Genomic DNA, 27,982 nt, shown 5'->3' on the forward strand with positions numbered 1-27,982 from the left:
GGGGGGCGACTGAGAGCATCGGGATCCGCCGCGCTGGCCTGTTTCTCCGAAAGGGCGTCTCTGGGGGTGGGCATGGCTCCATACACAGATTCTGGTCTCTTCCAGGGGTGGGGGGGAGCAGGCGTGGGAGGGAGGGCCCAGGCTGCTCTCTAGGGGGACTCGGACGGCCGGAGCTTGCTGGCGATGGTCTGGCTGACCTTGAGCAGGGCCGCCTGGAACTGGGGGTACTCGTTCTTCACCTGGTCGAGGATGGTGCTGATGACGGCCAGCCGACTGTCCAAGCGCCTGTGCTCGTGCAGCAGCGACTGCTTGGAGCGGAACAGGAACACGTACCTCCCGTCCTTCACAGCCTGGAGGTGCTTGACCCGTGTCTGCAGGGCCACCAGCTCCGAGAGGTTCTTGGGTGGGACAAGAGACCCCGCATCAGGTTATGCAATTTGAAAATAGGACACCCGCTGTTCCCGCACAAACTCAGGACTGGAGGAAATGCCAGGGGGAGAAGGCGAAGGACAGGGATTCTCCACACGGTGGAGGAGAGGTTGATGTGCTGTGAGCTGGGCCTTTTCCTTTGCCCATCATCTGCGAGACATTTGATAGCGCTGGGTGCCAGGCCCGTAGTGGACTTCCCTGCGCTACCTCCCCTGTCTCTGCTGGTCAGGCTCGGACCCTGCAGACTCACCTGACCCTCTACTGCTCACACCACATCCAGTCCAGCAGGAACTCCCACTGGGGCAGCTGAAATTATATGCAGAATCCCACAGCTCCACACTAGCCTCATGGCTACTGCCCCGGTCCACGCATCACCTCAATTAGGCCTCCCGTGTTCTACCCTTGACCCTTCGGCATGAGAGCCAGAGGGATTCTGCTAAACCCAGAGCCAGCCTCAGCCCCAAACCCTCCACTGTCTTCCCACTTCCCTGACAAGAGCCCAAAGTTGAGATCACCGCCACCCCCTGGCTGCGCACAGCATGGATTGTGGTCTCTCTGCCCTCAGGTCCAGCCTGCTGGCCTCTGACCGCCCCTAGAGTGGCCTCCTGCCCTGCTTTACCCAGCCGGCTCGCTCCTTTGCCACCTTCAAGTCTGGACTCAGATGTTTTTCAAAAGACCCAGCCGTCAGTGCCCTTTCTCATTTTCATTTTTCTCCGGAATATTTATCACCACCTAACACAAGCTATCTTTTTCATTCGTTTTGTTTATCACGTGTCCCTCTGTCCCCAAAATGTAGCCTCCAGGAGCCTGCTCTGTCGCCTTTGCGCCCAGGGCAGTGCCTGGCCCATAAAAGTTGTGCGATATTATTAGATGTTAGGGCATATGAGGTGAGCGAGTGATCATAGAGTGCTGGGCAGCACTGGGGTCCCTGCGCTTAACTGGGTCAGGAGGAGGCCTTGGCTGAGGCGTGATGCTGCTGCGAGGGGCAGGTTTCATGCCTGGCCGCTTGTGGCCCTGGTGCCTCAGGGGACTGGCCTACCTGTTGCTTAAGGGCCAAGAGCCGGTCCAGGTCGGCCTCGAGCTCGTCAGTACTGGACTGCATCACCGACAGCTGTTCCTGCTTCTCCGAGAGGGAGCTGCTCACGTGCTTTTGAGTTTCTTCTAGTTCTAGGATGGCTTTGGTGCACTCCTCGGTGGCCTGGGAGATAGACAGGACCGTCCCGGGACCCTGCCTCCTGATTACTAGGTAGACAGAGTCAGCTAGAGTGTGGGGAGGATCCCCACGAGGGCAGAGGGAGTCCCTGCCCCTCAGACACTAGGACCTGGAGGGGTGAGTCCCAGTGAGAGGGCAGGTAAGCCCACCCTGCAGACTGCTCCCCAAAGGCAGGCATGGCTGGGGGAGAGAAATGGGGGTCCCCCTCTTGAAGCAGATCTGTCTGCAAGGGCACAGGGACCAGGGGCTGCTGAGCCCCTGTGTGCCAAGAGTAGGAAAAGCAGATGCCTGGGGCAGGAGCTAAGCCTCGCGGGGTGGGGGGTGTTGGGGGTGGGCATGGAGGAGGCCAGACTCCATCACAGTGAGGTTGGGCAGCGGGGGGGGGGGTGGGGACACAACTGGTGGGGTCCAGTGGATCAATAAATTAGAGGCAACAGAGTGACTCTCAGGGTCTAGCTGGGGACACGGGAGAATTTGGGCTGTGCAAAGGGCCAGTCTGTGCATGAACGCTGGCGGTCGCTGCGTGTGGCGCGTGGGGGAATGTGTGGCAGGAGGATCTGGGCGCAGACCCCTAGCTGGAGCTGAGCGGGGGGCAGGGAGGGCAGGGCAGGGTGGCAGCTGGGGAGCCCCAGGGGTGGAGAGGAGTGGACATCATGAGTGACCAGTGTGGCAGAGAGGATTGGCCAACAAGGACCAAGAAAAGGCCATGCTGCTGCCTCCGGTAATTTCCAAATGAGCAGGTGGGTCAACCCCATCATTTTCAGCTAATCTCTCCTCATTTAGGATTTAGGCCTTCAGACGCTCTCCCGACAGTCTCCATGTAATCCTCTGGACAGCTCTATGAGACGCGTGCCCCTTCCACAGGTCAGGAAGCTGAAGCACGGAGCTGTCAGGCAACGTGCCTGAGCCTCGAGTGGAACAGCTTGCTGGAGGCCAGCGGGGCTCGGAGACCAGGTTCTTTCTCGGGTGAGCCTTCACCTACCCGGCGGGGGCTACTGCTCATATATCACCCGGCAGAGGCAGAAATGCAGGCTTGGAAAGGTCCCACATACGACCAAGGTCACACGGGCGGAGGGAGTCTGAGCCAGAGGCCAGTGACGGCCGAGGGAGTGTGTGCTGGGCAGGGCACACGCCATGTGCTCGCTGATATGGCCTGGTGCACGAGGGTGTGGGCCTTCCGAGTGTCCACCAGCCTGTCCCCCCACCAGCTGGGCTCAGAGACACAGGGACTCAACATGAGCCACGGTTCAACACACCGTGCATCCCTGACGCCGTTTCTGCGAGGTGGTGGGTGAGGGGCTGAAACCTGGTAGTCTCTGGCCCTGGGCTGTACCGCTCTGTGGTTCTTCTGTAAAACCCAAGCCGGACCCCCTCAAGGGCACAGTGACAGCCGCTGCATCTCTACCCAGAACTGGCACGTGGGTTGTGAGGCTCAGGCCCAGATGGTACAGGGGACAGCTGGCTTGTCCGGTTCCGGAGCCAGGCTCCTTCCCCCCGCAGCTCCCCACCTTCACTTCTCACCTGGTCAGACCGCCCCACACAGGAGCCCTGACTCAGCTCTGGGAATGGGGGCAGGAGAAGGCAGTGCTGAGAAGCAGGCTGGCAGGACAGAGGGACAGGGTCCACGGCACGCTCCCTCTTGTCGTAGGGCCGCCTACCTTGTGAATGTCCCTGATCTTACGTCGCAGCTCTGTCTGCTGCTGGCGGAAGGCCGTCCGGGTGAGCAACTTCTTGTCCATCTTGGCCTGCCCCTTGGCCTGGGTGGAGATGGTCTCTCTGCGGGCGACGGCCAGCTCCATGTCCCGGATCATCTTCTCCTGCTGCTTCAGCAGCTGCCCGTGCCTGACCTGTGTGTACGGGGCAGGGGGGCCGTGAGGGAGAGCGCCCAGCACCACCTCTGCTGACTCTGTGGAGCCCTGACCTGGCAGGGGACCAGCAAGGGGGATGTGCCCGAGGACGGAGGGCTCTGGAGCCATCCCCTCCTGGTCAGGGTGAGTTGAAGGTCCATGTAAAGAGTGCACTGACAAGGGGAAAACTAGAAACTGGCAGAGGCCAGAGAAGGTTGGGAGACTGAGGACCGCCACGTGCAGCCTGGGTGGGATTCTGGAGCAGAAAAGGGATGGTAGCCAAGAAAGTGGGGACACCTGTACCAACGTTGATTTCTTAGTCGTGGTTTTGGGAGATGGTGATGGGAAGGGTCTGTGGGACCAGGCCTGGGGCCCGGGTTGTCACAGAGGCTGACTGTAAGGGCCACATGAGGCCTTTCTCGGGTGTTAGAGGAGTGTTCCGTCTCGGTCGTGGGGACAGAGACATGGGCCCGAGCTAAACCCGTCCAGCCGGACATTGAAAATAAATTCATCTCCTTGTGTGTAGTCAGTGAAGCCAGTTCAGAATAAAAAAGGATAAACGGGCAGGAACCCCCAGGCCAAGAGCGGTGGTGGGAGACCTAGCCCACCGGGGTTTAAAGAGTGCCAGCGGCCTCATGCTCTGCAGGGGCGGGAGCCCAGGGCGGTAACGGCACAGATGGGCTGTTGACAGCGCGGCGTCGGTTCAGCGAGCAAGTCCAGATGATCTGGGAATGCCAGCGAGACTCACACCCCAGCTGAGAGAACAGCGATGGGCCCCTGCTTCACGCCATGTCCAAAAATTAATTCCAGGTGTATTCAGGATCTCAAGATGTGCAAACATGTGCAGAGAACTTGGGAACATATTTGTGTCATTTCAAGCTGTGGTGGCCGTCTAGAGCAATCTGGGAAACCCAGAAGCCGCGCAGAGGGCAGACACGCCTCACGGCATGAATCGTAACGACTCCGTGAGTGGGGAGAGACCCGGAGCAGAGGGAGAACGTGTGGGACGGGTGCCAAGGCGGGGCTTAGTAACGGTGACATGCCCAAACTCCCCTGAGTTGCCAAGAAGTAAGAAAATGGAAATAGGAAATTGAGGAAGTACTCACCACACACACGCACACACACCCACACACACACCCGCTCAATAACCCATAACAGAAGACAGGTAAGTACGAAGCTTCTAGAAGAAAATATAAGAGAAAAACCTCTGTGACCGTAGGCAGAGCTATGATTTCTTAGATGCACCACCGCAATGATGCACAGAGAACAGAGCTGGGCCTCACCGACGTGAGGGGTCTCGGATGCGTTCTGGGGTGTGAGAAAAGCCGCACTCGCGATAATAGTTCACACTGCGTCTGCGTCTGTGACATCCTGGGAGAGTTGGGGACTGGGGCGCGGGATGCAGAGTGCAGGGGGCACGAGGGGACCAGCGGGTCATGGAGATACTGCATATCACGAAGGGGGGTAGTTACATGGTTGTACATTTTTGTCACAGCTCACGGGACTGTACCACCGGGGGCGAGCTTGGTTAACCCCCTCAATTTGAAAATAAGGCCTTGTGGGCTGATGACACCCCCAGGTGCCCAGGCTGTCGGGACGTGGCTGTCCTTGAGCACCTCTTGGAAAAAATGATCTGAGGGGCTCTGGTCAAGACTGTACACTCCTCCCTCCTGTAATCCCACTTTGGGGAGTCTGATCTGCAGCAAACCCCAGCAAGAAAGGAAGGTACGGCAAGCACGGGGAACCGGGACACTGGATTCTCACCAACCCAGGACGCTCGAAGAAGTTAGGATACATACGCAGGACATTCTGTAACTGTTAAAAACCTGGCTAATGTCCGTATTTTTTGAAAAATAAGTTGCCAAGCTAGACGTGCAGATCCCATTTTTGCGCAGGAAAGGAAGCAGCCGCACGCCGTGGACAGAGGGAGGGGCACGCCCGTGTGTGCATGCGCAAGCGCTTGGGGTGTGTGTGTGTGTGTGGTGGGGGGGGTCTGACCTGCAGCAGCCAATGCATGTGGCTTCCAGGGTCTGAAAAGTCAGTTAAATGGAGCATTTTAAAAACTTATCAGTAGCATATGCATTTGATCAGAATTCCTCTGAATGCCACAGGCAGAGGGGTCCTGATTGAAAGCGGCTTTGTGGAAGTGATGCCCGCCTGCTTTTACTACCTTCCTTGCTTATCCTAGGGCCCTGATTTAATCACCAGCTGTTTTTGAGGGAACAAAATCCAGCTCAGGATGACGGTGGAGAGAACTAGAGGCTCCCACGGAAAAGATGGGTGTGTTCTCTGAACACATTTCCTGGCGAGACACCTTTCCTCGACAGTAGGATGTCTCTCCCCAGTGGGTCGTGAGGTTCCGGGGCCCACCCGCCCTCAGAATCATCAGAGTGCCCGGACTGCGTGGGCAAGGGTACAAGAGTATCTCGCGTAACACCACGCGCAGGGCTGTGGGTCTTGTGGTGTCTGTGATCCTCTCCATGTGAGAAGAACCGAAGTGGACAGACCGTGGGCGGGAGGTCAGCAGGAGAGCAGCCCGGAGTGCTTGCCCTTTGCCCTTCCCTGGGGATGGTGTCCATGCCACTGGCCAAGGTGGCCCGTGTGGTCCCGGGGGATCCACCTGGTTCCCAGGCCCCCAGAGCTCCACCTACCTTCATCCTGTGGATCTCCGCCTTCATGGCTCGGATCTCTGTCTGGCCGGTCTCTGAATCAACTGAAGCCCGCATCTCTTTTGCCAGCTGGATCTTTTTCTCCCAAAGCATGATCTGGTGTCTTTAAAAGTGGGAGAGGCAGTGTGAGAGTGCGAGACACTGAGGAGATTTCTTTCTGATGCTTCTGTGAGCTCATGACCTAAGGGCTTGCTCCAAATTGAGACCTGCAGTGGACGGCCAGAAGGCAAGGGTGAGCAGAGGCCGAGCATGGTGGGCTTGGGGCGGGCTCAGAGCACGGAGGCCAATATCTGGGACCCTCACACTTTCTCTCTCTCACTTGGCATGTTTAAATACCCAGGCACTGAGTGGAGGGCTTGACTGTCAAACAGAAACAAATTCCCCCATTCTGTTACCTGCGGGTCAACATAAACCCCCAGGCCAAGGCGATCTCTCAGATTCCTGCCCACACAACCCAGGGCAAAGGGGACTCTCCCTCCCTGGTTGGCGGTGCTGTCGTGGCGTCATGTGCAGGCACAGCTACGCCACACCCGAAGCCACCATACCTCTGTGTGCTAAGGATACTTCAGTTAAAAGGAGAAGTTCACATAGCAGCAAAGACGGACGCTCACCGCCTGGCTTCGATGTTTGTGCCCCTCTCCATGACACCCAGCACGATGGTGTTTGTTGCTGGCCCCTCTGGGAGGTGCCTATGTCACCAGGTGCAGACTCATGAAAGGGTTCAGCGCCCTTAGAGAAGAGACCCCACAGAGCACCCACAGGGACACAGCCAGAAGCCCAGTATCCAGAAGAGGCCCTCACTCACCCAAACCGACCCCCTGACCTTGGACTTCCAGCCTCCACAACGCTGACCGATGAAGTTTATAAGCCCTGGCCAGAGCTGTTACCGCCGCCTGTATGGGCAGCAGGCTCAACCGAGCTGGAAGGAGCTCGCGTGGGCTCTGACCTGGCCCGGCGGGGCTGACTCAGCAGCCAGTCCCGCAAGAAATGTGGGTCCACAGAAAATACATAAAACTGGTTCAGAGGGCAGCACAGAGAACCCCTTTTTTGTTTAAAAAGCAAGCAGACAAGAAAGATGTATGCACTGTGGTTTCCCTGCAAAGGGAGAAAGTCGGAATGACCTGTCTTTGCAGACACTGTTACCGTTCACAATGCTACAGCTGGGGGTGGGTTACTCTTACAGCCAGGCGTCATAAAGAGAGTAATTTTAAAAAATTTATCCCAAAGAGAGCCACTCAAGGGGACGCCTGGGTGGCCCAGTCGGTGAAGCGTCTGCCTACGGCTCAGGTCCTCATCTCAGGGTCCTGGAATGGAGTCCTGCATGGGGCTCCCTGTTCAGCAGAGAGCCTGCTTCTCCCTCTCCCTCTGCTGCTCCCCCTACTTGTCCTCTTTCTCTCTCTCTCTCAAATAAATAAGCAACATCTTTAAAAAAAAAAAAAAAAGCCACTCAACTTCCCCCGAAGACTGGACGGGCCAGGGTGGACGGCGGGAACCGCACCCTGACACCTGCTCTTCCCTGGGCCCCGCCCCCAGCGTGGCTCGCAGGCCGCTGGGAATGGGCGGGGGCTGCGCAGGCGCGGCGGCAGGGGGCGGGGGCGGGGGCGGGGCGGGGCGGGGCGGGGGCGGGGCCGGCACTCACTCCGCCTCCACCAGGTTGCTCTGCGTGGCCTCCTTCTCCTCCTGCAGCTGGTTCAGCCTCTCCTGCATCTCGATGGTCTCCTTCTCCGAGGCCTGCGCGAGGACAGGGTCGCGGCCGGCTGGGCGGGGACCCCGGCGGACGCAGGGCCCACCGTGTGCCCTCCCCCCCCCGTGCGCGCCCCCGCCCCCCGAGCCCGGAGCCCGCGCGTGTCGCACCTTGAGCGCGCGCACGAACTCCTTCTCGGTCACCAGGTTGTCCTGCTGCAGCCCCTCAGAGCTGCTCCGGTTCCTGCTCATCAGCGCGCTGAGCTTCTTCAGGTCGTTGTCCAGGTCCTTCATGCGGCGCTCGATCTCCTTTTGCTCCTTCTTCTCCTGGTCGATCTTGTCTGCAGCGGAGAGGACGCGGGGGTGGCCGTGCTCCCAGAGTAGCCCCCACCGCAGTCAGGGCCCTGCGGGCCAGAGGGAAGCGACCTCTCTCTGGCCGCTCCGTTGCCAAAGCCTGGCCCTCCGAGACACCGGAAAGGACCGCTGTGTGGACAGCCAGCAGGTGGGGGGACAGGATGATGGCGGGCAAGCCCCCTGCCCTGAGAACAGCCCGTGGGGAGGTGACTGGCGCTCACTGGGTCTCCAAGAAAGTTGGGCCTTGCCCCCTACAAGGCACCTCCCAGCTTAGGGGCAGGGGCCAGAAAACAACCACCCTAATGGGCAGACCAGGAGGGCAGCAGGGCCTCTGGCGTGAGAGGTCCAGGTGGAGTGGGGCCCGGAACACCCCGGAGCATTTACTGTGGGGCCGCATGGCCGGGCTGACCTGCATGGATCTCTGGTCGGAGACACAGGTGGGACCAGGTGGGACCAGGATGCCTCCGTGGGGGCCACACGGGGGGGGGGGTGGCCGGGAAGGTGCTCATCTCTCTCTTCCAGGCACCCTGGCCCATTAGAGACCCCTGGTTTTTACACTGCCTGGGACAAGACAGGGGCTGGGGAGCCTCTGGTGGGATAGTTTTCTAAGTTCAGCTGGAGAGGAAGAAGGCTTCTCGTCCCACGGCCCTGAGTGCGGGACACGAGGTGTCCCGTGTCCCTGAGCAGGGCTGCGAGCCGCGGGGCCCCTGCACCGCCCGGCACTTACTTTCTATCCGCAGCTTCTTCTGCTCCAGGATGCGCATCTCCTTCTTGAACATGTCCAGGGACGCCAGCTGCTGCTCCCGCTCCTGAGTGACCTTCACCATCTCCTGCTGCAGGCGGAGCCAGGTCACCTGGGCCTGGGTCACACTCGTGTTGTTCTCGTCGATCAGCTTGCTCAGCCTTTTGATTTCTAGCTCCAGAGGCCCCACTTCTTCCCCCTAAAAGTGAGAGTCACCAAAAAGCAAAGCGAGCTTCCTTGTTTTCAAAGGGCTGCTTTCCGGGTGGGCTGGGGAGGGCTGGGACCCCGCCTGGGATCATGCATCTGTGGGGGGACTGGGGGACATTTCCTCGAGGGCACTGAGGGTCCCACGCCTGCCCCTGACCTGCTGTGGGAGACACAGGTCTCAGGAGGCCTGTGGCCCCCTCCCCATCATGCCACAGCCTTGTGGGGCCAAGGGCAGGGCCTTGACATGGCCTCCATTACTCAAAGGGGCTTTACAAGTTTTCTTTTAGGGACAGACCATCAAGGGCCAGAGTCTTTACTCCCTCATTGTCCATTGGGCCGCGGCTTTGAGAAGCTTTCTGGTACTCAGGATCTACCTAAGAGCATGCCCAGCTGACCGTCTTCCTCCTGGACTTGAAGCCCATGGAGGGGCCCCCACATTAGGGATACGTGGGTAACCTATAAGGACTTCAGGCCTCAAACTCATCAGATGCCCTCACTTAGAGCAGCGGTCAGATCCCACCTGCTGTCTTTGCTTGGCAAGAAAGATTTGGTTCCTGGTGAAAGTTACAGGGTCCAGTTTCAGAGCCCACCAAAGACCCACAGCCATTTCCTTACCACCTGCCTTTCTGGCCATGACAGCAGGGGTGAGCACCTTCAGCAGACAGCGTCTGGCCTGAAATAATTACTGTCTGGACCTTGGCAGGAGGAGGTTTGCAGGCAGCCCCCGACTTGGGGGATCCCACCCTCACCATGTCACCCATAAAAGGGGAGGGAAAGGAATGGCTCCGTTTCATGTGAGTTCATTTCAGAACATCCCCGACATGGCCAGGTGCAAATATCAACCAGGGCAGCCTCTCCTGGCCCGGAGGTCTTACCCCCAGCTCAGAAACCATCTGCTCCAGCTGCTTATTGAAGAAGTTGATGAGGCCTTGCTTTCTCTCGATCAGGATTGTGCGCCTAGAGATCTCGTTCTCGCTGTTGGTGATGAGGTCATTGACCTTCTTCACTTCCTTGTCGAGCTCAGCCAGCGTCTTCTGGTGCGTGTCCAGCCTGCAGTTGGTGTTTGTGATGTCCAGGGTGGTCTGAGCAATGTCGCCATCAATTTTGGACAGATGTGTCACCTACATTAGCATAAGGAAACAGGTCTGAGCAGTCTTTCTCGCAGGGGCAGGGGGTCTAAATGAGCTGGCTGGGCTATCATTTCCTTGAGCATCTGCTACACAGTCGACCTGTCCTTCCTTCTAGTCTGTGTATATGACCTCCCCACCTTCCCCCAGAACCAAAGGCAGATCACCCTCTACACATAGGTTTATAAGCTGCTTTTTAATGAACTCAATCTTGACTTCTATGCTCATGTCATTTTTAATGGCTGTGTAATACTCCCTTATACTGGTAACCTAGGAAACTAGCCACGGTTGTCGTCAGCATCCTCCTTCCATCCTGTCCCACAGTTCTGAATCTGGCGCCCAGGGGCTGGTCTGGACAGCTGGTATGTTTTGGTGAAGGAAACGGATTCCTTCCTCTCTGGGGTTGTAATGCTATGGCAAGTTCAACAACGACTTCTCATTTGTATCTGGTGGTACAGAAGGGTGTCCTTATGTTTTGCTGAAAAGCTAGACACAGTCATGGAAAGACGGTATCTTGCTGTGCTGTCATCGGCTGCCCGGGCGGCTCTGGGCTCTTGCCAGCCCTGGGTTGTGGGGGCAGGAGTCCCAGCCAGAGCTGAGTAGCTGAGGGCTTCTCAGGGCCCACCCACTGTCCTGAGAGTCTTGACGAGAACCCCCTGCCTCTTCTGCTGGCTCTCAGGGAGAGTCACCGGGTCCTGCCTGTGACCTAGGGTTTACTGGGAGGGTATCTGTGAGAACCAGAGGAAGGGGGTGGCAGGCACAGTCGCTCAGGCTTCCTTTGGAAACGGAGTCTTTTCCCCGAGCGGTGGCTGTGTCCTGACCCTACGATCTGGCCCCTCAGCTCTCGCCCACATAATTTCTCAGCTTTCTCCTGGCCCCTGGCTCCTACCAGCATCCTGTCCTCCAGGGTCATCTCGGCTCTGCCCCCAAGACCCCGGCTGGCTCTGTCTCACGTGCATCCTCTGACCGGCCCCTGCGGGTGACTCGGCAGGACGCCCAACAGTCCTGGGTTTTAGAGCCAGACCCTGCCCACCTGGATGCTTCCGGCATCACAGTCACCCAGCTCCCCATGGTAACGCTCCTGAGCTTTCCAGGCCTCTGAGCTCAGGCTGAGCCACGTGTCTTTTTGTCAGGACCATCCGGGATAGGATCTCCACAGGGGCTCCCCCTTCCTCTTCGCCCCCGTGCTTGCCGTCCCACGGGGCTCCAGCAGGCCCTCAGCTCTGCTCCTGGACCGTACGCTCTTACTGAGACCACCCTGGCTGCTCCTGAACTAACTTGCAGACCTGTGCCTGCCCTCCCTCGGAACCCCCTCCAGATCCCAGGGTTTTTGTTTTTTTTTAACATTTTGGAAAAAGTGCCCCCTTTAAAGAGCTAGACTTGCATCTCTGGGGCGATCATAATGGACAAATTTGTGAGACCGAGACTCTATACTGCCCTCCGCTGGACATTGCTGGTAGTGTGTGTACCACCCGCAGGGGCGGCTGGGGGCTTGGGGGCTTGGGGGTCTGGGGGCCTACGAGCGCAGCCTCCCGGAAGGACTGGCGGGTGACTTCACGCACACCGTGCTCGTTGGCTTCTCTGGAGTTTTGCTCCCAGGGCGTAGTCTTGCCCCGACTTCCCAGAGAAAGGATGAGCGGGACGCCCCCAGCATCAGACAGGACCTCCCACGGAGACACAGCTGAATCCAGTCTTGGTTCCGGCCCCATCTCCCCACTTCCTTGCTATGACCAGGCTGCAAGCTGCCCTTCTCCCAGGTGTCCGGGAGGGATGGGGTGCCTCGGGCTGCCAGCCAGGTAGACAGCAGCCCCGCCCTCCCGGAAGGACAGGGGAGCCCTGCCAGCTGTCTCAGCCAAGCCTCCTCCTGCCAACAATGGCCATCAGCCGCTGACATGCAGAGGCGCAGCTTCTGTCTCCCCCCACCTTTGCTGTCACTGTAATCAGAGGTTAGATCGGATGCTCTAACACCAGCCAGGTGTCTCACACAGGGAGAGAGTAAAGGCTGAGCCCAGGATCACACAGGAGCCCAACTCATGCTCTTAACCGCAGGCTGGGAGGGGCCCACGTCCCCTCAACTCCCGGCCCTCGGATGGAAGCTTCTGGTAGTCTGGAGAGCAAGGAAGCGTCTGTGTAGCTGCTGCTACGTGCCGGCAGGGCGAAAGGGCTCCCTTCCTCCTGAGACTTGAGGGGCCCTGGGGCAGGCCGTCTGCTGGGCTGTGCCCTAGGCCTGGTGCAGGCTGCTGTGGCCTCCGTGGGTTCCGCAAGGGGGCCCACCGAGGCAGAGGACGCCGGAGGGGGTCACACCATGGGAGGCAAAGAAATGATTCAAGGAAGGACACAGGGACCCCCGACCATGGCTCAGAGTGAGCGAGACCCCAGGGAGAGCAAGAGAGAGCTCTTCTTGGAGGAGGTCCCCAGGCCATGAGGGCCTCGCCTGGTGGGACAGAGCTCCGGGGCTCTGCGACCCCACCCTGCGAGCCTGGGTTTTTGCTGTAGCAGCTTCTCCTCACAAGTGTGGACAAAGACGGCCGGCGAGCACGTGCGGAGCTGAGTTGTTTACAACGTTAGAACCTGGAAACACGTTCAAGTGCCTCCGCAGAGGGTTTTCAAACACGATGCGTTCGTCTGTGTGACGAAGTGGCATGCAGAATGGAAAATGGGGGTTTTTGAGGAACATTTCACGGAAAATGTTAGTTGGATGTGGCCAAAAAGTGAACTAAAACAGCCTCCGCCTGGGGAGAAAGCCCGTGGGGACCTGCGCTTCCTCATGCGCTTTCCTCTCTGTGGCGTATTTCGGTGAAACGCAGGAGACTGGACTAGGATAGACGTGAAAACTGATAAAGGAGTCGGACCTTGTTTACGGTGGGTGCACACGGGTGCGTCCACGTGCGCGCTTGCACGAGGGGCAAGTCCCTGTGTGTGCGTGCGCGTGTGTGCACACGAGTGTGCGTGCGCCTGTGAGAGTGTCGGCTCGTGGGTGCGACTAGAGCTAAGTGACAAGTGAGCAGACCTGCTGAGGTCCCCTCGCTCGGCCCGCGTCCCCCGCCCGTGACCCGCCAGCCCGGGCGCCCCCAGGGCCGCGGCGTGGGGATGGCGCACCAGGTTGGTCTTCTGCTTCTGCAGCTTCAGGATGAGCTGGCGGAAGTACTTGGTCATCTTGTTGGACGTCATGTGCTCCTGCAGCTTCTCCACGATGGAGGCGTCCATCCTCCTCCTCAGCTCCAGCTCATGCCGGGTGGTCTGCTGGACGGACTGCAGGTCGCCCGTGCTGGCCGCGTACTCCTGGACGGGAAGGAAGGGGCAGGGACGGAGCTGTGCAGGGGCGGCCGCGGGGACACGCCTGCGGGCGGGGGGGCGGTCATACCATTTGGGCCTTGCCCAGCGCGTCCTCCGTGTCCTGCAGCGCCAGCCGGTAGGTGTTGAACTCGCTCTGCAGCGCCTCCTGCCTGCTCAGGCTCTGCGCGGTCAGCTTCTGCATCAGGCCGGCCTCCGTCTCCTCGCGGTTCAGGATGCTCACCAGCTTCTCGTTCCTCTCTTCCTCCTCCACGATGGATTTCTTGTAGGCCTCGATCTCCCCGTCGATGGACATGATCTGGTGCTGGCATTCGCTGCCGGGAGCGAGAGAGCAAAGCCGGGGCCTCAGAGCGCCCGTGCCCGGGCTCTGCCCATGCGCGGAGGGGCTCGCCCGGCGGAGAGGGACGAATGGGGACCCAGCGCTTAGCAGCAGCCAATCTCGATGCCCGCTTCCTGACCTAGTCACAGAACCACTGCCCACTTCGCTGGGTAGAGAGTAAGGGAGAAGGGCCGGAGGGGGCAGGCATTGTCCTGGGGCGGGATCCGGCCACTCTCGCCTGTCAGGGGAGCGATCCCGGAAAGGGAGTGTGTTAATCCAATTTCATACACATGGACACGGGAGCTCCGAGCCCTTGAGCCACAGGCCCGTGGCCACATACGTGGCGTGGCTGGGAGGAGCACCTGTGGGTGTCACTCCTGACCCTCGGTTCCCCTCTGCACACTGGCTGTGCGAATGCCTGTAACTAACATCAAGGCAAACAGACAGGTGCTGGATAGTAGAATCTTCTTTTGCGTGTGACACGTTGTTTCTCCTGCATTCTGAGACGTCCTGCGGCTGTGCGCTTTTCTCCACTGGTAGTATCCGATCCTTTGAATAAGTTCTTATCCAAAGTTCTTATTCAAAAATCAGGGGCACCTGGGTGGCTCAGTGGGTTAAGGCTCTGCCTTCGGCTCAGGTCATGATCTCAGGGTCCTGGGATCGAGCCCCGCATCGGGCTCTCTGCTCAACGGGGAGCCTGCTTCCCCCTCTCTCTCTGCCTGACTCTCTGCCTGCTTGTGATCTCTTTCTCTCTCTGTCAAATACATAAATAAAATCTTAAAAAAAAAAAAGATACTGGGGAGATGTGCCGTGTTTATTCAGCAGAAGACTCACTATCGTTAAGGCGTTAGTTCTCCCCCAAAAGATCTTTAGCCTCAACGCAATTCTAATTACAATCGTAGTAGGTATATTTTTTCCAGAAATTGCCACACTCATTCTAAAATTGTATATGGAAATCTACAGGACCTCAAATTGCCCAAATACTTTTGCAAAAGAAGAACAAGGACCCCACAATCTGATTTTAAGACTTTGTATAAAGTTGTCATTATCAGGTCCATGTGGTTTTATTTGTGGAGGGAGCAGAATCAGGAGTCCACAAACAGACACACCGACACACAGACACACGTGGCCAATTGATATTTGACGAAGGGGACACGGTCTTTCAATGGAGAGAGGACGGTCTGTTCAGCGGCGATGCTGGGACTGTGGGCAAATGGACGGAACTTGGGTCTCATGCCGCGACAGACTTAACTGGGGATGGTCACGTACCCATGGGGAAGAATTAGCAGAAGACACAGGAGGGAGCTTCAGGACCCCGTGTCGGGCAAAGATTTCTCCAAGAGGACACAAAGAGCATGAGCTATGAAAAAAATTAATTAATGGACTTCATCAACGTTTAAGCCTCCGTCCTTCCGAAGCCACTGTCGTGAGAATGGGAAGTCAAAGTCACAGGCTGGGAGGAGATACGTTCAGAGCACACGTCTGAGAGAGGCATTGTATCTAGAATATATGAAGATCTCTTCTGAGTCAGTAACGAGATGAGCCCCTCAATATAAAAAAGAAGGTCTCTGGGGGGCAGGTCAGCGCGTGAGAACGTGCTCAAGCTCGTCAGTCATTGGGGAATTGCGGAGTTAAACCTCCGGCGATACCACAACCCCCGACTCATGGCTGAATGGAAGGGCTAACGTTAAAATGACTGACAACAGCCAGTGTTGGTGAGGACGGGGGAGTCGCTGGGAATCGCGCCGCTGCTGGAGGGAGCGCAAAATGGAACAAACGAGATTGGAAAAAACATTGGGCGTTTGTGACCAAGTTGAATGTGCGCTCAGCAGCGGTCCCAGGCCGGGCGCTCCCCCGGGGGACGAGGAAGCACTAGACGCCCAGACGCGTACACGCTGTCCCAGGAGCTCTGCCCACGACACCCCGGACCGGAAACAACGGGGAAGCCCGTCAGCTGGTGACCCAGTGAACGCGGCGGCCGTCTCTTTGGCAATAACCAGAGACACACGGCCGCGCTGGCACTGTCCCACGTCCCACGTGGGGATGAAGCTCAGAAGCCAGGCGAGGACGGCTGCACGCTGCGTGACTCCATCCCCGGGACCTCCCAGGAATGACGGGGCGGGCGGGACAGAGAGCAGATGGGGGCTCGGCGCGGGCTGGAGGTGGGGAGAGGATGGGACTTGGGGATGAAGGAAATGGCCCGTCATCTTGAGGGCCTGGGGGGGTACTTGTTTCTGCCCATCTGCCACGCTCGCAGAGCTGGGCACGGACGAGGGAGAACTTTTGTACATAAGAAATCTGCACATAAATTAGCCTCAATAAACCCAACCTAAAATAAAAAAGCTACTCATTTTCTTTTTTAGGAAGTAGCAGCCTTATAAATGTCTAAAATCTGACAATAAAAATAAGACATCCAATTTAAAAAGACACAGTCACAAATTGCATGACAGAAGTCTGAACACGTGGTAAGACATACGTGCGGGACAAGAGATGCCTGTGAGTGCCCAAAATGCTAATAAATTGTCATTGTCCCCAAAGGAAAAAGACAGTGGTATTGTGAACCTTTTTTCCTGTTTTTCAAATTTCCTAGAATGTGATCACTTATCCTTGATAAAGATTATTTTTAAAAAACAAACTTTAGGGGGACACCTGGGTGGCTCAGTCAGTTAAGCATCTAACTCTTGATCTTAGCTCAGGTTGTGAGTTCAAGCCCCAAGCTGGGCTCCACTTGGACCGTGGAACCTGCTTTAAAAAGACCAAAAAAAGCAGTATCACATGCTGATAAGTCAAGTCACATGAAGACAGAATTGATCACTCAATTTAGTCAATGTATTAACATGGTTCCTGTGGAATGGTGGGGATGAAACTTGATGGGATTAGGCTCAAGAGAAATTAGGAGGAGTTTCTGGAAAAGGTCTTATTTCTCCCTAGACATGGACACTACCCCATGGAGACCTTGGAAGTTCTGGCTGCCATCTTGAAAAACAAGCCTACCCTGGGCTCCACACTGGGCATGGAGCCCACTAAAAAAAAAAAAAAAAAAAAAAAAAGATAATAGTTAAAAAAATGAATGAAATAAAAATTAAAAAGGCACTTTAAGAACGTCCTTGATTATGGGGAATCAGGCTCCCTGTTCAGTGGGGAGCCTGCTTCTCCCTCTCCCTCTGCTGCTCCCCCGCTTGTGCTCTCTCTCTGTCAGGTAAATAAATAAATTCTTTTTTTTAAATATTTATTTATTTATTTGACAGAGAGAGACAGAGATCACAAGCACGCAGAGAGGCAGGCAGAGAGAGGGGGAAGCAGGCTCCCTGCCAAGCAGAGAGCCCGATGCGGGGCTCCATCCCAGGACCCTGAGACCATGATCTGCTGGGGATGCCACTTGTGTGCTCAAAACCCTCAACTTCCTGGGTGGCTCAGTGGGGCTGCCTTCAGCTCAGGTCATGATCTCAGGGTCCTGGGATCGAGCCCTGCATTGGGCTCTGTGCTCAGCAGGGAGCCTGCTTCCCCCTCTCTCTCTGCCGGACTCTCTGCCTACTTGTGATCTCTGTCTGTCAAATAAATAAATGAAATCTTTAAAAAAGAGAGAGAGTAAAAAAAATAAGTGTTCAAAACATGTTTTTTTTTTTCTTCTCCCGTTAGTCCGATGGGCGCCATCCAATGGCCAAGTTCTTGCCGGGCTCTGGAACCCCCTGTGGGGTGTGACTGTCACGGCCTTTTGGGGAACCACCTGGCAGATCTCTGCACGGACATCCCCCAGAACTCCAGGCTCGACACACTGTAACACACTGTAATAAGCCGGGACGTGGGTGAGACCCTACAGCGGAGACAGTGCGAGGACCCGCCCTGCCTGGGTGGGAAGCCACCCCCAGTCGCTGCTGGCCGCTGGGCAAGGAAGGAATGACCCGATGTCATGCTGAGATCAGGAAAGGTCACCTGGGCAGGTTGGCAAATGAGAAAAGCAAGGCGTTCAGCAGTGTGTACGCAGCGTGCTACTTCCGTGTGTGTGCGCGCGGGCGCGCGCGCGCGCGCGCCTTGTTGGGGTGCGGGGAGGGTGGTTGTTTTGTTTTCTTCTTAATCACAGGACTGAAAAAGAGAAAAGCCTCCTGCTGTTCAAGCCCCAGAGCTGCAGAGAGCGGCTCACTCACTCCTTCCTGCCCTCTGCCCCGCACCGGGGTCCCCATCACCTACGGACAGCAGGAGGGCCCTCTTACCGCACCCCCCCCCCCCCCCCGCGTGCAGGGAGATTAAGACAGGATCCAGGATGGTTTCCGCACACAGGTGGTGAAGAGCAAAGGAGGGGGAGACCTTCTCTCCCAGAGATAAACACCCCTTTCTCCTTCTCCCACCGTTTGTCCTGATCTTCCCAGGAAGCCTGAGAACGAAAGCTTTGCCGTCCCGGCACCACAGAAAGTCTGAAAACACTGAATCTTGGTGAACAATAGGGAGCTTTCAGGGCGGAAGCCGGAAGCCGGGGCTGTGGGGCTGCAGGTGCATCCCTTTGTCCCAGCAGATCCAGCAGGAAGGACGCCATGGGTGCCCACTGGGGAGGTGGGGATGCAGCGATCTGAGTCCACCTGTCTCCCTGAGCTCTTGGCCCCCCACCGTGGTGCCCCTGAAGGGCAGCCAGAGGCTGTCCCGGGTGTGCCCATACCTGAGCGCCTCCTGGATGGTCCTGTGGGCCTCGTCACGGTGCTTCATGCCCACCAGGCAGGCTGCCCACTGCTGTAGGATGCGCCTTTTCTCCACGTTGATGGTGTCGATCTCCGTGCAGGCCTGTGGGGGAGAGTTGGGGTTATGGGAACGTTGGTCCAACCTCATTATGCTCAAGGCCCCAGGAGGATGTCTGAAAAGCCCCCAAACGTCCTGGAGCATCTCCTTCCCCTGTGTCACCTTTGCTTTTCTGACCCCGCACCAGCAAAAGGGTAAGTGTGAAAATAATACAGCTGTAAAAATAATACATCGAAACACCCAGCCGAGCCCTGACTCCAGGCCCCAAGGCCCTTAGTGTCAGGGCTCCAGGAGGAGGAGATGATGGGGAGCCAGCAGGGATGGGCACCCGTCACACCCAGACCCCAGATGCCGGGGGTGGGAGGTGTCGCTGATTCTTGCAGGGAGCACCGTCCACAGACCAGAGTTTCTGTCACAAGAGATGGGTACAGCCTTGGTGCCTGACACCCCTTCCCGTAGGAGCCTGAGCTGTTGAGAATGACCTGGCAGCTCCATGGGAGCATCTGCCAGGCCCTGGGGTGTGTGTGTGTGTGTGTGTGTGTGTGTGTGTGTTTGGGCACGCGTGTGCATGCGTGTGTGTAATCATATCTCTATGTTATTTTATAGCCTGGAATTAAAAATTAACATGTTGTACCCAGGTTTCTATGTCAGCAAGGGTCTATTTGATTGTTGGGATATATCCTGACTTTTGTGGCTAACGCCCTGCCCTTGGGACTTTGCTATTAAACCCAACACTGTGTCCCCAGTGAATCACTATTCATTTTGCTTGTGGAGTTTTTAATGCACAACATTTTTGCTTACATGCTTCTTCAGTGGTTTCCTTGGAATGAGGCCCAGGCGACATTTTGGAAGGGGGCAGGGGAGTCTTCGGGGTGGGGTGGGTGTATGGGAGCCCATGTGTTTTTCCGACCAGCCTGGGGGGGGGGCCAGTCCCCTCTACGTTGGTTCCCTTCTATCAAGGGTTCCTCACCCCGTTCGTTCACGGTGTCTGTGGTGCACCTGCTGTGGGCTGCACGCCGTTCTGGGTACGGAAAGGCAAAGTGAATGGGACACGGGGCCGCCCTGCCTGGCGGAGACACACCCAGCAGCGAGGGGCAGAAGGCACCAAGAAACACGAACCGGGCCTATGCCCACGACCGTCCCGTAGGGGCACAGGGCACGGGGTATTTCCTACTGACTTGCATGATCTGTTCCCACCACCAAAGTCACTCGTAGGTGAAAGCCTGCTTTCCCGGCGGGCGTCCCGTCTTTTCACTCTGCTGGTGGCGCCCTCAGTCCCCAGGCACCCTGGTGGGCTTGCCTCACCCTCTGCATGGGGGTTCCGTTAAGAGGGTCTGTTCTCGGTGCTAGGCTTCCAAAGGCCCTGCAACTCCGGATTTAAAGAATATTTTTCTCGTATTTTCTTCCAGTACATGTTCCCCATTTACATTCGTAATCTCATCTGGAATTCATTTTCGTGTCTGGTATGAGGAAAAGATTTAATTTTTCCCCAGATGATGAACCAAAGGTCCCTACTCCGTTGGGCAAGATTCATGTGTTCTCCACTGATTGACAGTGCACTCAAGTTTCCTGCAAGAATTTGCTCCCTCCGGGGCTCTGCTCGTGGGCCCCACGGCCCGTCCGTCCCGGACTCCAGGCTTCAGAACGGGTGACATTTAGCGGGGTACCCTGAGGATGACCCACCAGCCCGGGGGTTCTGGGACTCTTCTGGTTTTGGCACAAGCCCCACATCTCAGGACACCCCTCTGTTCCCGGCAAAACCCCTCCTGAGCTTCCCTTTCCCAGACAACTCCTGCCCAGTCCTCCAAATGTACGCTTCGGGTAAAACCTCAGAATCTCTTCACTAACTAGAAACCGCCTCCTGGGGTGCCTGGGTGGCTCAGTTGTTAAGCGTCTGCCTGCAGCTCAGGTCATAGAGATGGAGCCCCGCATGGCATCGGGCTCCCCGCTCAGCAGGAAGCCTGCTTCTCCCTCTCCCCTTCTCCCTGCTTGCGCGCTCTCTCACTGTCTCTCTCTGTCAAATAAATAAATAAAATCTTTTTAAAAGATTAAAAAAATAAAAACTGCCTCTTTTCTTCTGGGATTCTGATCAGAACACATTCTAGATCCCCAGGTTGGAGGGCCCCGGGCGCTTTCCCACGTGGGCCCACATGGGCCTGTCCATTTCTGTAAGTGTTTTCTTCTCCCCATAAAAGCGGCTTGTGTCCTCCATGTTCCCGCACATGGGAGCGCAGGTGGTGACTCACAGACCAACAAAATAGAAAGACGTGGCCGCCGTTTCCACGTGTTGGCCTCAGCTGCCCTGAGGCCCCTCTGGCCATGCGCCCGCGGCCTGGCTCAGCCTCCCTGGGACACCAGGGGCCTCTCCTGGGAGGATCCGGCTGACAAGCAGACCCAGGTGTCTGGCCTCCCGGGCTGCCACCAGCCGTGCAGAAGAGGAACCGCCACGTCCCCCTGTGGGGCAGCCAGACGCCAGACCGCTTCGGGAGACATGCGGGGAGCCCACGGGCTGAGTGGGGCACGGGCTGGCCATCCCCTGGCCCTGGGGGGTGCGGGGCGGCTCCTACCTCGCTCACGGCCTTCCGGAGCACCCGCGTGTCCTCGGCCTGGGCGCAGCTCTGAGCCTCCAGCAGCGCGATCTGCTCCTCCAGCCGGTGCGCTCTGCTGGTGAGCTGGTCCACGTGCAGGTCCTGCGAAGGGGACCGCGTTCCTGCGCGCCGCACCCGACGCCCCACCCAGCCCGCGAGCCCCTCGCCCACCAGAGGCCGGGGGGCGGGGCTCCTGGGACATGGAAGGTTGGGGGGGAGGGGAGGTGGGGGGCAGTGTGGGGGGCAAGGCCACGCGCGGAGGTCACAGAGCACCTGCTGCTTCTTCTCCACCTCCGCCCGCGTCCGCTGCACCTCCGACTTCTTCACCACCTGCTGCATCACGCGGATGTCGTCGCGCACGTCCTGCTCTATGTTCTGCATGTAGAACAGGTGCAGGGCCAGGCCGTCCAGCTCGGTCTGCAGAGCCGCCACTGTGGGGGGAGGGGCGGCGCTCAGTGTCCCACACACGTGGTCTCAGTGCCCAGGGCTCCAGAAGCCCCCCTGCCTGGGAACCTGCGGCTTCCAGACCGCGAAGACCCAGACTTCACCATCACAGCCCTGCAGTCCGGTCGGAGATACGCAAGCTTAAGTAACCCCCGTCCAGCCACTGTCAGCAGCCGTTCCAGCGCCCCCCGTGTCTTAGAGGCCCTCCCCGTGTCTGAGGATCTGCTGAGACCCAGGAAGGCCATGAGGCCTCCTGTTACTCTGGTACATTTCTTACCGCGCAGACGTCCTGCATCCTGGGAGGACACCCGCCCAAGGGGGCACTGAGCTCAGCCGGAGCCCCCCGCCTGCCCCCGGGACTGAAATGGCCTCGTGGCGGTGCAGGCCGGGAGTGTCAGGGCTGTCCTGGGGGCCAGGCCTCACCAGCACAGCACTGTCCGCTCCCCACTCAGAGCCAGATGGTGGATTTCCGTCCAGCGGCAAGCCCAGGAGAGAGGCCTAGGGCGGGACCTGCGCTCCCCACGCCTGGCTCTCGGACCTCCAGCCCCCAGGACTTTGAGAAAACAAGCCCCACGGGGCAGAGCTGGCCGTTCACCTTCCCACCTAAAACGTGTGGGACTCACGTCAGCCCTTCCTCAACCGCCGAGCTCAACCACCTGCTTTTCTTCCGGGTTGGCTGAGTTTTGAAAAGTCACTATTCCCAACGCCCGGGTGAGCTTGCAGTAGTATCAGTAGAGCTGAAGCAAGTTTCCCCATTTTAATGACCATGTTTGTCCCTTCTTCAAATCCCTCGCTCATGTCCTCGGCCACACTGCTACTGGGACGTTTGTCTCTCATTGAGCGGCTTCTAGGAACTCTTGATGCAGTAAAGGCAGGATGGGCAGAACTTGAAAGGGGCTCCCTTGGCCTTTACGCCCCTGCTGTGAGTCCTGCAATGATGTTGCATTATCTGTCCCAAAGAAAAGTACCGGGTGGGCCTGGCCTAAGCAGGAGAGCCCTTCAAAAGCAGAGAGCGGTGTCCAGCCAGTGGCAAAAGAGGACATAAAGGAGATTTGCAGGGTGAAGGGATTTGTGAGAGGGGAATTCTCTGCAAAGCTGACTCGAAGAGGGAAAGGGCACAAGGCAAGGGACGTGGGCAGCCTCCAGGAGCTGAGAACGGCCCCTGCTGACAGCCCCCTGAGCGAGCGAGCTGACCCTCAGTCCTACGGCTCTGAGGAGTTGAATTCTGCCAACGGCACAAATGGGGCCGGAGTCGGATTTTCCCAGGTGTTCCCAAGAGACCCGGACACCAGCACGAGTGCTCAGCTTCGAGATGCCCACGTGGGGGGCCCAGCCGGCCGCATCAGGCCTCTGACCTCGGGCCACGTGAGTGTGCAGACATACAGGCTTGTGCGGGGCCCCAACGTCTGTGGGAATTTGTTTCCGGGCAACGGAAGAGGAACCCGGAACACATGGAGGTTGTCACAGATGTGAAGACGGGGTTTGCTCCCAACTAGTGTTTGTCCTTTAACTTTGTCATGCTTCTTAATAAGTTTTACGTTTCTGCATAAGCAAGACTGTCCAAGTCCCCTCTCTGGCCTCGTCCTTCACATCACGCTTCCGGAGGCCTGCCCAGCCCGACATTAGCAACAGCAGCCCCCCGGGCAACCTTACGTGTTCTTCTGATGCTTCTGTGACTTCCTGAAACATTTACTGCAATTGACCTTGTTTTTTGTATGGCGTGAAATGGGGTCTAAGTATGCATTTTTGGATGACCAAACAGTCAAGCAAACACACAGCAGCTTAAGGACGCCGTCTGTCTGTTCCTGCGGACACGGCCGGATTCCCACGCGAGTTTCGCAGCAGCCTCTGCTCTCCACCTTCTTCCCTGGCGCTCTGCCCCCTCGGTGCCATTCTGGTGGACTGACACCGTGTTAGGACACCTGATAGGACACTTTCCCTGCAGGTAACTCTCCTTTTCAACTTTTTCTCGGGTAGCCTTGTGCGTTTAATCCTCCAAGTACACTTTTGGACCAATTTGTGGAGGGTGGGGAGCATTTTACGTATTGGTCAGGAATCCTCTCTCGCACGCCAGGCAAAAACGTCTTTAAAGGAAAGCACGAGAACCGATAACCGGGGTGCTCGGTCTAGGGTCCCGGGACCTGGGGGAGGGGGAGGCGGGAGACTGCCCACCCCGGAGCTCTCGACTTTGGAATGATTACTTCTTGAAAATGAGTAAGTTAATGACTATGTTCAATAAGTTTAAGGTCACCCAAAATACCCCACCGTGGGCTTTAGGGGGAACGGCACTGCGCGGTGTTCAGACTGGGACAGTGTCCTGGGGCTTCCCTGCTGCTGACACGGGAGATTTATTTATTAAAATCTGTTTTATGTCCTTTAGCAAAACTGGGCTGCTGTTCTCTGGAAAGGCTCACTCACTTCTTGTTAGATCTATTCTAAGTATTTTATGGTCATTATGACCCTGGTGAATGAGGGTTTAAAAAAAAACAATTTGGTTCTTAACTGGGTATCACTGGGATAGGAGAAAATGCTAGATCTGGCATTCAGCTACTTTACCTTCTTTACTGTTTCTAGTGCTGTTTTTTTTTTTTTTTAATTGGTAATCTTGGATCTTCTAGGTAAATGATCATATGATAGAGCATGAGAATTTCGTGTCCCAAATCCTCACCTCATTTACTTTGCCTGCTGGAGACTCCGAGGTTGGGCCCATGGGCTGCTGGCAGCTTCCCCCTCTCCCTCCTGATCCTAGCCTGTCCCTTCTCCAGTGGTTCCCACCCAGGACAGCTTTCTGGCTCATTTCCGAAAACATTATAAGGAACTTTCCTTCTAACCTAGCTTGGGATCGACGGCAAGTGTTAGCCCACACCCTGAAAATACTTTGTTTTCCCCTCTCCTATAACTTACTAATCAAATGCATTAAACTAGCAGCTTTCCTAATTTCAAATGACTCCTGCATCCCACAGGAAAACCCTTCTTGAGAACCAGGTACTTCTCTTTCAATAAATGTGGCCGAACTCCGTTTGCTACTATTTCATTTTGGATTTTTTTGCCTCGCGGGTGGGACGGTTGTGTCGCGTCTGTGTTGGAGGCGTCCACAGCCAGGGCCACACTTGGCGTTGTAACACGTGCCTGGGAAGTTTCCCAGATTTCCCGCCCCCCAGAAGGTTGGGCAGCATGGGGGCGTCTGTTTTTGTCTCGGTTAGCAGGGGGACGCGTCCGTAACCAACAAGCTGGTGGCTTCAGGGAAATCGAAGTCTGACAACGTTTTCAGTTTCTTCAATGAGGAACCCAGTCCCCAGCGCGGCCGTCTTGAAATGAAGAGCGACAGTCCCTCTGAATCGTCTTCACCCCCTGGGCTGCTCCTTGACGGACAGCCCGTCTGTTCCTCGCCCCGTTTGCCCAAGTTGATTGGCGTCTTGGTCATTTAAAAAACGGAGTATTTTTATCTATCAGCCCAACTTACTTCCTTTCTTTTGCACAAGTTTCAGCTATTTTACTTAGTTAACTCCCTCCTCCTGCTTTGTTTGGTTTCTTTGCCCCTTTTCAGCCTCTGGAGGGGGATGTTTGATTTCCCATCTTGTTAATGAGGACTACGGGCGGTGCGGGGTTTCATCCGAGCAGCGCCGACCCTGTCGTTTATGTTTGTACCTGTGATTCTTGGCCCCGAATGCACATTAGAATAATCTGGAAGGTTTCAAAAAACAAAAACAAAACCAAGAAGATGTCTGCCTCTCTCCAGAAGCCTGGCTCCACTGAGGGGTGCTGGCGTGGACCACGTGGGGGACCGTGTCCTCTTTGGGCCAGTCTAAATTCTGTCCCCGCAGAGCCCATGATTCTTTATTGCTTTTGCACGAATGTCGGGTTCTTCTTTTCTCAGTATTTTTTGTTGATTTGGTGCCCATCAGGGAGGGTGCTTGATAAAGGAGCTCTCAGCCCGACTCGGTCAATCCAGAAAGTTCTGCATTCCTCGGGGTCCGAAATGCCTCTTTGCAGCCACACGTTGGGTGTCCATGTGGTTCTGTTTTCTCCCGGATCTGTGTAGGTCGTTTTTCCCCATTGTGGTAACCACACGCCCCGGATAAACCAACTTGGAGCAAAAAAGCCCCACAGACTGAAATACTCACAGCAGAGTGAGCAAAATGGAGGTTCACGGGGCCGAGAGCCTGGCCCGTGCAGGGGTGGGGGTGTTTGACGAGGAAAAGCCCTATTGCCCCATCTGGTCCCAAGCCTCCAGGTCTTGCCGGCATCGGCCACACAGCAGACCACCGCTGCCACCGGGCTGCCGCCATCCCCTGGGCCTCTGGCTGGCTTGGGTAAGACGCTGTGCTTGGGGTTGGCCTCACTCTTGTGTTCCGCTTATTTAAACCCTGCCCACGCCCCGCCACCTGCCAGCCTTTGCCCCTTTTGTGTCCGTCCGCTTTCCGAGCTGCTTGGCCCGATCAGGTGCCTTTCAAGACATCGCTGCCTTCTCTCCCTGAAGGGCTGGGAGCTCCCTGAGGTGGGAGGACGGGACCACACCATGTTTTCTGGATGCCCCGTGACGGCACACAGGGATGCCTCTCGGGGATGAGCTCCCTGTGGGGGCGTGATCCGGGCGGCTGGAGAGGGCACCGGGGACACGGGTCTGCGCGGGACCCCCAGCCTTACGCTTTTTGCGTTCGTTGTCGGCGGCCTCGCAGGTCCTGGAGTGGAGCAGGCGCACGCTCTGCAGCTCCTCCTCCCTCCGCCGCCGGGCGCAGGCCGCCACCGAGTGCAGGTCGTGGCTCTTCTCCAGCTGCATCTGCAGCCGGGCCAGGTGCTGCTGGACCCCGTAGAGCTCCACGCCCAGCTCCTGCCGCTGCACTCGGCTTTGCTTGGTGGCCACACTCTGCGGCGGGGAGAGAACCGGGTCACGGGAGGGAGGCGCACAGCCGCGCGGGCGGCCGGATGGGCGCTACGCACCAGCTCCTGGAGCTCCAGCTTCAGACTCTCTATCTGGCGGTTGAGGTGGTTCTTCAGCGCGGCCTGGAACCTCACCATCAGGGGCTGAAACGACGGAGAAGCGAGCCTGGTGACCCGCCTGCCCAGGCAGGGCCCCGCCTAAGCTGCCAGAGCTCTCCCGGGGCGCAGAGGACTTCCGGGCTGGGGGTGCCCCACTTCTGCCCAGGACATGCGCCAGCGGCCCTAGACTAAGGGCTCCCGAGGTCCTGTCCCAGGCACCGAAGGCCTGAGCACACATTTTCGCACTACGGCAGAGTGAGCTGGGGCGGTGGTCCTGGTTTCTCCCCGGGGTGAGAGGGTGAGGCGAGCACGGTCGGAGCTCCGAGCAACAGCCCATCTTTCCCACAGGGAGCACCCCGGGGAGCACCCGGCTTTCCTAAAGGGCTCAGCCCATCAGGATGCGCCTTCCCCGCTTTCCGGAGCAGGGATGGGGGCGCGGGACCTCACAAGCTGGGGTGCACCCCAAGCAGGGGCTTGGAACCAGGGTGACTGCGCGCCCACCCAGCCTCCCGGATGTCTGCAGACATTTCTGGCTTCACGGCTAAGGCGCAGGGGCTCTCCTGGCATCTGGCGGGTGGAGCCAGGGTCCTGCGCAGGACAGCCCAACCCCAGAGAGTGACCAGGTCCCCATGTCAGCAGTGCCAACGCCGAGGACTGCTGAATCTGGGCAAATGAATGGAAAGGAGGAGGCAGTTCACAGAGCGGTTTTGCCCAGTGGGTGAGGGCGGCGCGGGGCAGGGGGCTGGGCGTGGGGCGCGGGGACAGCGGCCAGCTCAGCAGCGGGTCGGGGGGTGTCTCTGGTCGCGCTCCGCATCAGGGCACTAGCAGGGCGGGGAACACGTGCTTACGTGGTCGGGGTCCAGAACCACCAGCTGCTGTCCGTCTTCCTCGGCCTCGTCACTCCCCTCCGACTCCGTTCTCTCCAGGGTCCCCTCTTCGCCGGTGCTCAGCTGCTGGATCCGGTCCAGGAAGGCGGGGACGGCCCCTCTCTGGGGCTGTGCACCGGGTGCCTCTGGGGGGACACCTGGGGGCAGAGCGAGCACTACTGAGGCGTTAATGCAGTGGCTAATGAGGCCACTCTGCTGGTGCTGTCCGGGGCGCTGGTTTCCAACCTCGGGCAACACCACGGAAAAGAAAAAGACAAGACGTCGCATGGGTTAGGGCTCGGATGTGGGCTCACAGCGTCTTCTGTTTTGAATCTTCTAGTCGTCGGTTTAACATGTTCCACAGAAAGGGTCGCATTTCAAAGGTGATGCATTTGACCTTTGCTATATTCCAAGAAGGAAATCTGTTTTGTAGATACTTTTTAGACAGAAATAGTGAAGAGGAAGGTGGCTTCTTACTGATGGGCTACACTG

At 57.4% G+C, this 27,982-nt stretch overlaps 1 protein-coding gene and 1 long non-coding RNA gene across 3 annotated transcripts in view; one reads left to right on the forward strand and one right to left on the reverse strand.

Moving 5' to 3' along the window:
* Positions 1 to 3: 3 nt before the first annotated feature.
* Positions 4 to 27,982, reverse strand: part of CCDC40 (coiled-coil domain containing 40) — a 35,363-nt gene continuing 7,384 nt past the window's right edge. The window contains exons 5-20 of one of the 2 annotated variants that reach the window (XM_032870440.1): positions 27,473 to 27,648; positions 26,586 to 26,669; positions 26,292 to 26,511; positions 21,474 to 21,631; positions 21,180 to 21,302; positions 18,536 to 18,657; positions 13,636 to 13,879; positions 13,371 to 13,553; positions 10,020 to 10,265; positions 8,923 to 9,136; positions 8,013 to 8,182; positions 7,798 to 7,889; positions 6,141 to 6,261; positions 3,301 to 3,489; positions 1,469 to 1,627; positions 4 to 398 (exon numbers count right to left, since the gene is read on the reverse strand). In XM_032870440.1, the coding sequence (XP_032726331.1) occupies positions 150 to 398; positions 1,469 to 1,627; positions 3,301 to 3,489; positions 6,141 to 6,261; positions 7,798 to 7,889; positions 8,013 to 8,182; positions 8,923 to 9,136; positions 10,020 to 10,265; positions 13,371 to 13,553; positions 13,636 to 13,879; positions 18,536 to 18,657; positions 21,180 to 21,302; positions 21,474 to 21,631; positions 26,292 to 26,511; positions 26,586 to 26,669; positions 27,473 to 27,648 (2,750 nt within the window). In that variant the 3' untranslated portion in view covers positions 4 to 149. Of the gene's footprint in view, positions 399 to 1,468; positions 1,628 to 3,300; positions 3,490 to 6,140; positions 6,262 to 7,797; positions 7,890 to 8,012; positions 8,183 to 8,922; positions 9,137 to 10,019; positions 10,266 to 13,370; positions 13,554 to 13,635; positions 13,880 to 18,535; positions 18,658 to 21,179; positions 21,303 to 21,473; positions 21,632 to 26,291; positions 26,512 to 26,585; positions 26,670 to 27,472; positions 27,667 to 27,982 lie in introns of both variants that reach the window. The other variant, XM_032870439.1, reaches the window with a different exon arrangement.
* LOC116875206 lies at positions 2,208 to 3,345 on the forward strand. Its single transcript, XR_004384160.1, has 3 exons — positions 2,208 to 2,382; positions 2,507 to 2,608; positions 3,291 to 3,345. It is a non-coding gene; the product is annotated as an uncharacterized LOC116875206 (long non-coding RNA).

The sequence above is a fragment of the Lontra canadensis genome, unplaced genomic scaffold, assembly GCF_010015895.1.
Source record: "Lontra canadensis isolate GAN:19392208 unplaced genomic scaffold, GSC_riverotter_1.0 scaffold41, whole genome shotgun sequence".
In the NCBI taxonomy this organism is placed as follows: Eukaryota; Metazoa; Chordata; class Mammalia; order Carnivora; family Mustelidae; genus Lontra; species Lontra canadensis.